The sequence below is a fragment of the Mirounga leonina genome, unplaced genomic scaffold, assembly GCF_011800145.1.
Source record: "Mirounga leonina isolate KUSES-001 unplaced genomic scaffold, KU_Mleo_1.0 Mir_101595, whole genome shotgun sequence".
NCBI lineage: Eukaryota > Metazoa > Chordata > Mammalia > Carnivora > Phocidae > Mirounga > Mirounga leonina.
Window position 1 is genome coordinate 11,360,321 of NW_023270158.1, and position 12,873 is coordinate 11,373,193.

The 12,873-nt window shown below is 35.7% G+C and overlaps 1 protein-coding gene across 1 annotated transcript; it reads left to right on the top strand.

The window, feature by feature from the left end:
• Window positions 1–4,835: 4,835 nt before the first annotated feature.
• LOC118003427 (U6 snRNA-associated Sm-like protein LSm3) lies at window positions 4,836–5,144 on the top strand. The gene has a single exon (XM_034994512.1). The coding sequence runs from the start codon at window positions 4,836–4,838 to the stop codon at window positions 5,142–5,144; it is 309 nt and encodes a 102-aa protein (XP_034850403.1).
• The last annotated feature ends 7,729 nt before the right edge of the window (window positions 5,145–12,873 follow it).

A 12,873-nucleotide genomic window follows, 5' to 3' on the forward strand; every position in this document is an offset into this window, starting at 1 on the left:
CCCATTACTGGGGTTGCTAGGCTGGTAACAGTTAAGTTGGGAGTTCTCCACATTTATCTTCGGTAAAGATACCCTTTTCTTTTGCAGTTATACATAGTCAGTGGGGTGACACTTTTCCAGGTAGTGAATATGGAAGTCCCCCAGAACTTGCCCTCACTGGTTTGAGCATACATTGATATCCCTGCCTAAAGCAGTGATCACTTTATTTACTGCTAATTGTGACTTTGGAATTGTTTTATTCCACATACATTTTTAGCTATCATTCTTCTATAAAGAAGAACTTTATCTTCCCTTATCATTCCATCTTTTTGAGTACTACTATGGCCTTAATGGATTCACCGCTCCACCCCAACCGTCCCACCAATTGTTTTCCAGCCTTCATTGTCACTAGCCTTTTTGATGCTCATTTGAACGAAATTTGGTCATTGGGAGCCCATTCAAGCTGATAGCTATTCCCATTGCTGTTGGAGCAAGTCTTTGGCAAGAAGGTCCAAGCTTTTAGTTCCTTCCATATCCAGATCTAGAATCAATCTTTTATTCAAGGAGCCGTGATCTTTTTAAAGAGTAGTGGTATTTCAAAACAAGTATATGGGTATTAAATGTCGTGACCATAATCTGTACTCTGAAAGGTTGCCTCCTGCTTGTCTAGTGATTCTAGACCAGCTCTGACTTTGGGGAATAAGGAAACTTCTCTGCTGTCTAGGGGGCTGAATTATACCTGTCACCAGTGAGGTCTGAAACCCAGCCCTGGGAAGGAGCTCCCTTCCAAGTTGTCTTTGCTTGGTACTCTCCTTCAGCCAAAGAGCACCGTAGAGAGTTTTGATATATTTAATAGTCAATCCTGTATTCCAGATTATTAATTATTTTGTATTAAACATCCCCCTCTTTAGCCCACACTGTGATTTGTATCTCCTGATTGGGCCCAGACTGATCCAGGGGTGCTCACTGCTCTGAGTGCGGTTAGTTCTAGGTTCTTTCAGTAGACAGAGATGGAATTATTACATGAGGAATTCACATTGATGTTCCTAATTCATATATACCCCCGCAGGCTGTTCCTTATTTTCCCCCATTTAATAGTTTCATCTCCCTTTTTCCACAGGGAAAACATCAATATATTTATCAGTTGCAGTACCCTATGATAAACACAATGTAGTTTAGAATCACTATACCAGTACCACCACCAGCAGCAAACTTACTGTGTAAAATTCAATATTTCTTTGTAGATTTTTGTATCTGAAAATGTATCCATGAAGTATTTAGTTTTAGTCCTGGGTAAAAAAAATGAATTTATTATTTTTTCTGTGTGGTCCTATAATCAACCTCATATAGCCTTAGGTTCATCTATCCATGTTTTCAATGTTAGGGTTTGTTTAATGCCCTTTTTGGTCTCATTGAAATGTAAAATATTCATTGATGTAAAGTGGATGCTGTATTTTAAAGACTTTTTAAGTCTTTCCTCCATGAGACCATCTGCTATGTCAGAGAGGCACTATGACTGCATCCCTAATAGCTCCTTTATTCCCCCAAACATAAATATAATTTTCTACTTTTTAATATTCTCCCCCCTGGGAAACAAAATACCCAACTTTGTTCAAATCAAAGTTAAACTCTGGGTAAATAAGCTCTACCTGAGAGCCTGAGGTGTTCTCCAAATAGTATGTGTTTAAAAACCTATTATTTGTGAAGTAATTTCTGTAACATAGAAGGTTTTTTGAATATCTTTGTGTCTTCTACAGTATTCAGAATTACTGAGATTCCAAGTGATTGTCAATACATGAAATATTGGCATATCCCAATAAAATGTTAAGGTGACTTGTAAGGGGATTATGATTCTTATTAGGACTATGGTCAAAATCGTGTACAAAGGATTATCCGAAAACCTAGAAAATAATTATTTTAAAAATCACATGGATTAGTTGCTACATATTATAATAAACTGTTGAAATCAGCTAAATACTACACACACATACACACACACATTTATATAGTAGAGTTTGTCATTTTAGTTTGTGTACATATGTAGTATAAAACATTTTTAACCCTATAAGTATTTTATGTATGTCCAAAAATGAGATTAAATAAAAAGGATAAAAATGCAAACCCAAAAAATGACTATAAATAGGAACAAATAAATGTAATTTTATATCAAACTGATAACAGTAAATTAAGAAAATTAACTTCCATATAAATGGCTCTTAAATTTGATATAAACGTGACATAAAATCCACTAGTCCACATTTTTTATAAAAACGATGAAACTATATTTGTTTGGAATGAGTGTGTCTACTCACAAATGAGAATACATTCATACCACTGCATCCACTCATTCTGAAGTAGAACATACGTTTGCTGATTTTTCTTACTGCTAATTTGCAGGATTGGTGAGAGATAAATCCAGAATTGTGTATTTATGGTATATAATAACTTTTCAGAACTGTGTGTCATAAAGGAAATAAGAAAGTCATTTTGATGTATGTCTAATCAGACAAAGAATGCCAAGTCTACTGGAGGAATGATAATTGAACAAATTGGATTGATTACACTCATAAAATCTTCAAAATATTATGAGAAGCTTGATTTTTAAGTGTACAAATAATATACATTGTTGATAAACTTCTCAAATTCAGTTCTTTTATTCACTTTTATGTATGCCAGACCATCATTTTATAAAATATAATTTCTAATTCTTGGTCAAGTAATTTTTTAATGTAATTATGTAATATTTTGTACATACTACCAAATATATTTGGTCCATATTATGTACTTTATGTATACATAATAATAAAGCATGATAATAAATAAGTACCCAGGAACACATCATCCAACGTAAGAACTAGAAGACAGCATCTTCTTGCTTCTAGTTGTGGGGCCATTTTATATATTCATCCTGCCTTCTCAGAGGTGACTACTGTTCTCAATGCTCAATTTATTATTCTCTTGCCTTTAAAAATATTATCATAATAGAATGTTCATTAATACCTTTACATTTCTCCCAATTAAGAAAAAAACCTAGAATACTTTAATATTATTAAATGATCTTTTGACTTTATTGTGTATTTTAATTTTGTATATTTTAAAATCAGACATTATTACTTTTGTGCAGTTTCTTTTCATTCCTTCAGGAATCTCTACCTTTCAGAGATTTTCTTCTAATGAGCAACATTTAGTATTTTCTTGAGACTGAGTCTGCTGAGAGCAAATTCTGATTTTAGCTTTGTTTTGTTTCTTTGTGCCCCAAACTGTTCTTATTTACACTTAATTATGGAAAAATGTCTTCCCTGGATATGGATATAGAATTTAATTTACTTTTTAAAGAAGTAAACTGAACACATCATTTTATTGTCTTCTGAATTCCATTGCGATTTAAAGTCTGTTTCCCTTTTGAGGGTTATCTTACTTTCATTAGGTCATTTTTAATTTTTCTTTTCTTTTTTTTCTGTTTCACTATGTGTCTAGTGAGTGTGTGTGCATGCACATGCATTTCATCCTGATGGAGATTTGTTGGGTTACTTGAATCTGTGGCATGGTATCTGTCATTAGTTTGGTAACTGTTTTAACCATTATCTCTTCAAATAGTGCCTCTTCCCCATTATTTCTCTCCTCTCTTTCTAACTGATACTAACAATATACTATAGCTTCTTACTGTGTCATCTATGACTTCTATCCTCTGTTTTGTTTTGGATTTTTGTGTCATAGTGTCTTATTCTGAGTAATTTTCTGACTTATCGTTCACTTAACTAATTCTCTTTGTAAATGTTCTCTGACTTGCTTCCAGCTCAGTAATTTTCTCTTAAATTGTGTTAATCTGTTGTCACACACATTCGTTGAATTCTTGGTTTTAATTCTTTTTCTCTTCCAGTGAGTCTGTTTTGTTTTCATATATGCTATGTCACGTTTATAGTTATTTGTTTCCTACATATATTTTCAAGCCTTTCTTATAATAATATAAAGAAAGGATAGTTATTTTATACCTTGATAATTCCAATAGCTCTCAGATTTATGTGATCTGTGTGTTCTACTCTTCTCTCTACTACTTCTCTATCCCCACAAGGCCACAAAAACTAGTTTAGTTTTATAGCTATTGCTTTCTAAGAAGCAGATGCCCTGAGGGAAAAAATTACCTTCAATGCTGAACTTCTCTTGATTCTTGCAACCTCCCCTACCTCTTGGTCTGGCAATTTCTTATTCTATTATGAGCTGTTTGATGCACTAAGGAATTTATTTTTAAAAGTTCATCCAATTCTTTTAATTGTCCTCGACAGGAAAGTTGGTAATAATTCTCTAGCTCTCTTTTCCTGAAGTAGAAGTCACCAGATGGCCTCATTCCTTTACCTTTTAAGAATAGTTTTGTCATATTTGTTTCTATCCCTAAAAATATGATGTTTAGTTTCGCATATTTTGGGTCCTTATAAAAATACTATTGTATAATATAATTCTCTGACCTAATATTTTTACTGTTATAATCTATTCTCTTTATTGATATATTGATTATCCATCTAAAGATACTTTGAAATTCCTGCATGATTAGGAAGAAGCAATAAAATTTTATAAATATCAAACTATTTAAGGTTCACAAGATAAGTTTTTTCTATACCATTTATTTTTAGAAACAATAAAGCTTTTATAATAGGAAATTTATGGTATATATGGTGCTAGAATATCACATTGTGCATGCTCCCCTCTTCCTAAAAAGTAAAGCAAAACCATTCTCGACTATAATATGATTAACACTGATATTAAATGTAGTTGTTTTCCGATTTGTAGTTGCATTGACTCAGATACAAAAATGTAAATTTCAAAATACATTTTTTGGGAAAGGGAGCAGGGTTTGAAACATGACAGATGACAAGGACCAGCAACAAACTACCAACACTGTAGAAGAGCCCCTGGATCTCATCAGGCTCAGCCTGGATGAGTGTATTTATGTGAAAATGAGAAATGACAGAGAGCTTCAAGGCAGAATACATGCTTATGAACAGCATTTAAATATGATATTGGGAGATGTGGAAGAAACTGTGTCTCCTATAGAGATTGATGAGGAAACATATGAAGAAATATATAAATCAACAAAACGGAATATTCCGATACTTTTTGTCCAGGGAGATGGTGTTGTACTAGTTACCCCTCCATTAAGAGTTAGCTGAAACTAAGAATTTATCGTGTATAGAATATAGATTTTGTATGATTGCCTCTTTAAATGTAGAAGACATTCAAAAGAGAAACCTGCGTAAATTTTAATATTAAGAAATGGCCAAGGATTCTTCCACTTCTGAAATGAAGCAACTTGGAGATAACTCAAAAATTCTTAAGCTAAAGGGCATTTTAATTTTTTTCCAACCCTTTCAATAAATGTGATCACCAAGACGCAGAACTCTTTTTTCAGGAATTGATTTGCTCTGTTGTTTTCTCAGACAATTTCTGATTTTTTTTTCCTTTAAATTAAATTTGATGTTTCCTTTTTTGATTGAATTTAAAAAATATATTTCTTTAGGGGCACCTGGCTGGCTCAGTCGGTGAAGCATGCACCTCCTGATCTCAGGTTGTGAGTTCGAGCCCCACATTTGTAGAGACTACTTAAAAATAAAATCTTTTAAAAAACAAATAAAATAAAATGCATTTCTTTAATACAATTCACTTTGCTCATTAGTTCTTATTTCTTGTAATTGGGCGGGGGAGGAATGTAATATTCCCGCTAACAATTATCTGTGTAAAGCTCTGTGCTTACTTGTGAACCTCAAATTGGACTTCTCTGCCTAAAGGCAGCTCTGAGAATTGAGAAAAGCAGATTATTTCTAGAAATTCTAAGGAGCAGTAAATACTGAGGAGATGGTAGAAAATATATTTCATGGACCACCTTAAACTAGAGGTGACCAAGTAAAAAAAAAATTGTAGGAATGATGATGTATGACTGCTTCTCAACCATTGAACTTGGTCTCCCCCTGCTTAATCTCACTGGTTCTTGCCCTGTGAGAATACCAAGTAAATTTCGATCAAGGAATTACTTTCTTTTGCTTAAATTGCTTGTCCTCACCTCTAACTTATCTTGATTTCTGCTTTTACATTTTAATTCTCTTATACTTACATGTGAGCCTCTTTTAGGTTACTGTGGTCTCTGTTGTTTCCCAAGGTCATATCTGAGACAGTGGGAAGCTTATTATGGCAACAGGGGTGACCAGTCTGAGATTTGTTCCACAGTGGCTTCCCAGTGAAAAGCCTTGTGCCACTTTGTCTTTGGATCTTGACTTCCAGAAAAGCTACAGCTGCTCCTGCATAGCACTGGGACATGGGGCAATACCCACTTTGGATATTCCTGATCCCTGCCATGATTTCTGGTTTAGAGGTCATCCTTATGCCAATCTTTGGTTCCCTGCTATCGACTAGCCTTCACAGCACCTGTGTACTCAAATGGGGCATGTGGAAAGTTTTCTATAAACAGGTGACATTCTCTGCTTGAGTGTACCCTGGTACCATTTCCCCTTTCCAAATCAATCCAATCTTGACCTTAGAAATGGAACCTTGTATAGTCTCAGAGTTCAATTTTGGAAATTAGTCACAGGCCCCCACTGCCTTAGGTTCCATCTTTAACCTAGCTGGGGTTTCTACTTTACTCTCTCAAGTGCTTGGCTCTTGAAAAATGAAAACCTGGTTTTCAGAACTCTTACATCTTTTTTTTTTTTTTTAAGATTTTATTTATTTGAGACAGAGAGAATGAGAGAGAGAGAGCACATGAGAGGGGTGAGGGTCAGAGGGAGAAGCAGGCTCCCTGCTGAGCAGGGAGCCCGATGTGGGACTCGATCCCGGGACTCCAGGATCATGACCTGAGCCGAAAGCAGTCGCTTAACCAACTGAGCCACCCAGGCACCCCAGAACTCTTATTTCTAAAAATTGGCTTTGTGAAGCTCTTTTAGATTTCAAGAGGTGAACAATGACACTTTCTTGCACTCTTCAGGTATAACATAGGACTCCTTGAGGAATGGAGCACTCTGGCAACATAAGAAAATATTCAAAGAAAAGCACATTAATAGATTTTGAAATATTATGTTGGCATAGATATCATGACTTAAAAAATGTTTTTTAAACTGAACTTTCCTTAAAGCTCTTAAAGTAAAGATATAATGACAGACAATGTAATAAAATAAGAGCATTAATGTACAGGGGCGTCTGGGTGGCTCAGTCATTAAGTGTCTGCCTTCGGCTCAGGTCATGGTCCCAGAGTCCTGGGATCAAGCCCCGCATCGGGCTCCCTGCTCGGTGGAAAGCCTGCTTCTCCCTCTCTACTCCCCCTGCTTGTGTTCCCTCTCTCACTATGTCTCTCTCTGTCAAATAAATAAATAAAATCTTTTTTTAAAAAAAAAGAGCATTAATTTACATATATTTTCATCCTTAGGTTCTTAAGTTGTTTGTTTAGTTTCATAGTTCTGGAGGCTGGGAAGTCTAAGATCAGGGTCCCAGTATGGCCAAGTTCTGGTGAGAGCCCTCTTTCTGGTTCGAAGATGGTCATCTTCTTGCTAGGTCCTCATATGGTAGAAAAGAGAGAGAAAGAGAGAGGAGGCAAGCTTTCTTCTGTCTCATAAGGACACTGCTGTCATCCTGAGGGCTCTACCTTTATGACCTAAATATCTCTTGAAGATCCCGTGTCCAAATACACTGGGGATAAGGGTTTCAACATAGATTTTGGGGATGACATAAACATTTAGTGTACAGTATTTACTTAGTTTAGTTTTAAAGACATAGTATATCAATTACTTAATTTTGAAATCAAAACCCCTGCACGGCCTGGATTTACTTTTGTGTTGGTAATTACTTCCTCTACTATATTGAATTAGTCAAAGGAAAACATGTTCCAATTCAGTTAGTGAGACTTCCTCATTAGTTGTTCTGATGTTGCTTTAGCATTTACTTACCTTGGCTATACATCATTTTTTAAAGCCACCAAGTAGCATTAAGTAACCCTGTGTAGGATACAGAGCATAGAAAGTTATTTAATACTTGTGCCTCCATTTTATCATTTGCAAACTGTGAAATTAACAACACAATCAATCCAGAGTTCTTTTGAAGATTAAATGAGATAATTTAAGTATCAAGGACATAGTACAGTAGGTGCTTGATTTGTTAATGATTCTTACCCTAGTTTAAAATTTCCTGATCAGTATTTTTTTCTTTATATTTGTTGATTAGATCTAACAGTTTTTTGGTGGAGTCTTTAGAATTTTTTTTGTATAAAATCATGCCATCTGCAAATAGAGTCAATTTTATTTCCTCCTTTGCAGTTCTGAGGACTTCTATTTATTTTTCTTGAGTGAATGCTCTGACTAGGACTTCCAGTATTTTGTTTAATATGAATAGTGAGGGTGGGCACCATTGTCTTGTTCCTGACCTTAGAGGAACAGCTTTCTTTATTTTTTAAAAAGGATTTATTTATTTATTTATTTGAGACAGAGCGGGGGCAGGGGCAGAGGGAGGGGGAGAGAGAGAATCTCAAGCAAGCAGACACCCCCACTGAGTGCAGAGCCCAACACAGGGATTGATCTCAAGACCCTGAGATCATGACCTGAGCTGAAACAAAGAGTCAGGTGTTTAACCAACTGAGCCATGCAGGCACCCTGAGAGGAACAGCTTTCAACCTTTCATCAGCAAGTATGATTTTAGCTGTGGACTTATCATATATGGCCTTTGTTATATTGAGGTATGTTCCTTCTATACCTAATTTGTTAAGAGTTTTTATCATGAACTGATGATAAATTTTGTTAAATGTTTTATCTGCATCTATTGAGATAATCATGTGGGGGGTTTTTAAATTCTATTAATGTGATGTCTTACATTTATTGATTTGTATGTGTTGAACTATCCTTTTATCCCAAGGATAAATTCCAGTTGCTCATGGTGAATGATCCTTTTAATGCGCTGTTGAATTCAATTTGCTAGTATTTTATCGAGAATTTTTACATCTATATTCATCAGGCATCTTGGCCTGTAGTTCTCTTTTCTTGTAGTGTCCTTTTCTGGCTTTGGTATCAAGGTACTGCTGACCACATAAAATGAGTTTGGGAGTGTTACCTACTCTTCAGTTTTTTGGAAGAGTTTGAGAAAGATTGGCATTAATTCTTTTAAATATTTGGTAAAATTCACCACCATTGAAGCCATGTGTCCTGGGCTTTTCTTTGTAGGGAGATTTTTTGATTACTGATTGAATCTCCTTACTGGTAATTGGGCTGCTCAGATAATCTCTTTCTTTCTGTCTTGGTAGGTTGTATGTTTCTGAGAGTTTTTCCATTTCTTCTAGGTTGTCTAGTTTGTTGGTGTATGGTTGTTCCATTCAGTGTTTTTCTAGCTTGCCTAAGGAACATTACAATTCTAATTCCCCTTTTTCTAATTGACTGTAGGATTCTTTTCTTCCTTTTTTTTAAGATTTCATTTCATTTATTTGAGAGCGAGAGAGAGAGATCACAAGCAGGGGGGAAGGGTAGAGGGAGAAGCAGACTCCCCACTGAGCACGGAGCCTGATGCGGAACTCGATCCCAGGACCCTGGTATCATGACCTGAGCCGAAGGCAGATGCTTAACTGACTGAGCCACCCTGGCACCCCTCTCTTCTTATTCTTATAAGGAAAATTATAAAGCTCCCTTTTTCTTTTGTTTCTGAATCCTCATAAAATATGTTGGTCTAGGTTTCAGGTTTAGTATGTATTCAGTTGGTCTGTAAGTCGTTTTCTTAAAGCACAATTTTTTTTTTAAGATTTTTTTTTTTTTTAATTTATCTATTTGACAGAGAGAGAGATAGAGCAGGAACACAAGCAGGGGGAGTGGGAGAGGGAGAAGCAGGCTTCCCGCCGAGCAGGGCGCCTGATGTGGGGCTTGATCCCAGGACCCTGGTATCATGACCTGAGCTGAAGGCTTAATGACTGAGCCACCCAGGTGCCCCTTAAAGCACAATTTCAAACAAAAATGACTTTACTCTCTGCAACAATAGATAACTGCCTTCTTATATTTTTAGGTGGTTTAAATACCAAAAAAAAGAAGATTTTGTCTTAAGAGAGATATTTGTTGAAAGTAAGAATTACAAAAGGAAAAACCATATCCAAAGTCACAGGACACATGTTTCCAAATACATAAAGTATTTAAACTGGTCATTCAGGTATCCACTCTGACTTGGTAAGAACTATTACTCACCTAACCTTCATGCTTTTCCTAAAAATGGAAACGTGTAATATTTACATATATTTATAGGCAAATATGCCATTATCTACCTAATAGGACAGTTTCTATTAGTAGTTTCTATTAGGCAACCCAGGTAGTGGTATCTAAGCTGAGTAAGTCAAAATCCCATGTATAGCTGGAGTGAGCACGGATCCTCCAGATACCAGCTTCTAAGTAGAGAAGTGTAAAACAACACAAACTCCCACGTATCTACATAATTTTTCCAATTTACCTGAAATCCTTCCAACTTAGCACTCTTCTCCAATTTAAGTAATTTTCTCGTAAAGAACTCTTTTAAAATTGCAATGTCTAATTCAGAGGGATAACACATTATGACATTATCTGCCATTAACCTACTTTCTCCGATTCGTTTTGGACTAATTCCCAGGCCTACCTCCCTCAGCGTCTCATCCAGAAAACTGAAAATTGACCAAGGAATCTGTATATTGTAACAAGCATCCCTATTGAGTCTCTGGCTGTTGGTCTTGAAAAATATTTTTAGAAATGCTGCCTAGGAAATCAGGGCTGCTGCAAAAAGTTAATAAACAGCTGGGGGAGACTTCAAATAGCAAAGTGATTACAAGATAGGCAGCAGGATCTTTGAGAGCAAGTCATCTTATTTTGTAGTTTAAAACCAAGAGTGACCTCTGATGGCATTTCTTTTTACTCTGTGTGGCTATCCTTCAAGGTGTCTGAACTCTCTGAAAATATATATAAAAGTAAAAAAAACCCCCAAACACTATAAAGTACAGCATATTAAGGCAAATTGTAAAAATATGATTTAATTAAAATGCTTACACCCATATTTAAATTTTTCTTTGCATCTTCATTCATTTTAATCATTAGTACAACTATGAAGGGTCAGAGAAATTGCTATAGAAAGTTTTGTGAAAATTGAAAACTCAATTTTGTCAATCTAGATTTGGTACCCCCTCTGTAGCATTCAGCTCTTCTTCAAAACTCTTCCTTATGAAGACCAGTTTAGGATCTGTTTTTAAGTCTTCGTTGTTATAGGTCTAAGGGAGCAGCCATTGAGTCTACTGTTTTCATCACTATATCACTGGAACATATCATGGAAGAACCCCAACCTCAATGGAAAGAAAATCACATGCTAGTGTAGGTTGGTAGCTCATTATGAAATGCATGTGTCTCTCAGTGAAATAAAAACAGTCCATTGTAATTTTGAAACTGAAATTGGCAATCACCATTTATGATCTTTTATTTTAGTTTTTAACAGTTAGATGGGAAGACCTTAGATAATGAATAATTTCCTACTTTGTAATGGTCCTAGCAATTAGAGCGTATTTGCCCTTAATGGGGCTAATCTGTCTTTTCAGATAGTCATTTGATAAGAATGGCTTATACCATTATTTTTTGTTTTAGATATTATTAAAATAATAAAATCTTACATGCAATTTTAATACTTATGATTAAAATGGAAATTAGGCACCTCAGTATGCTCCATTTAGGTTGGAATGTGTGATGCATTATTTATTGCACAAATAGGTTTGAGGATACAAAGCCTTACTTTAGCAACTCCTTACAGGCCTACTTTTTAAAACATGCCCCAGGTAGCTGTAAGATTTTTGCCACATTTTACAGCCCCTTTATACCGATTTTTCAAACTATCTACAAATATTAAAACTGATACCACTGTGATATGAAATATCTGAGACTAAAAACTAATTTTAGAGACAATTTGTCTTTGTGTTCGTATATAAATGAAAGACGACTATAAAATACATTCAAAACTGGCCGCCACAGGCAGGAAATCATTACAAAGAACTGTCGTTCAATAAGGTTTCCCAGTGTTCCTTAATTCAATTTCAGTTTGAACCTTTTTGAAGCTAAACAACCGACATTGTTAACCATGTGTTAGAGTTGGATCTTAATAGCTTTTACTTTGTTTTCTGTGGGATGAAAACGGAAGCTAAGCAATTATACAAGGAAACTTGATGATCTCTCCTTATGGGTTTAAAGCAGGGGTGGGCAAATGTTTAATGGCAAAGTCCAGATAGTAGGTATTTTCAGCTCGGTGGACCACATAACTATCTGTCGCACTGCTCAGCTCTACCATTTGAGCTTGAAATCGGCCATGGACGGCACCTAAACAAATGGGCACAACTATACACCGTATTTCCAAAACCAGGCAGAGTGCTGACCCTTGACTCCCAACAGAGAATGCAAACACACACAAGTAAAGGGTTCTCTGTTTCCTATGGAAGCTGAGCCCTGAGCCGGAAGTGTGAATTCCACATCTCACAGCCATAGTGACATCGTCCACTACCATTTCCGCACCACTTCGTTCACACAAACTCTGTTAAGTGAAAGAAGAGATACCACTTATCTTTCATCTTCTGTTACTTAACACTTTGAGCACACGACCTGTGTATCACCAAGATAGCTATATGTTTGCTATTAGATAAAATTGAGTAACAAACCATCAAAAACAGTCATTTTCAGAGTGAATAACCATTAGTCCAAAATAATAAAAATAAAAAGCTCTATAAATACATGGTATAGTTTATCATAGGAAATGCCATGTTATTATTGTAAAGAAGGCTCATGGATAGACAGTGGTAGAGGACTTTTCCCCTATTTTCAGTGGGAGAGATTTAGGACAAAGATTGTACTCAGGGTTAAGTTTATGAAAGGATTGGCATGAAGTCTAGCTATG

What these genes read in the sequence shown, in the direction of transcription:
- LOC118003427 (XM_034994512.1), top strand. Translation starts at nt 4,836, where the DNA reads ATGACAGATGACAAGGACCAGCAACAAACTACCAACACTGTAGAAGAG.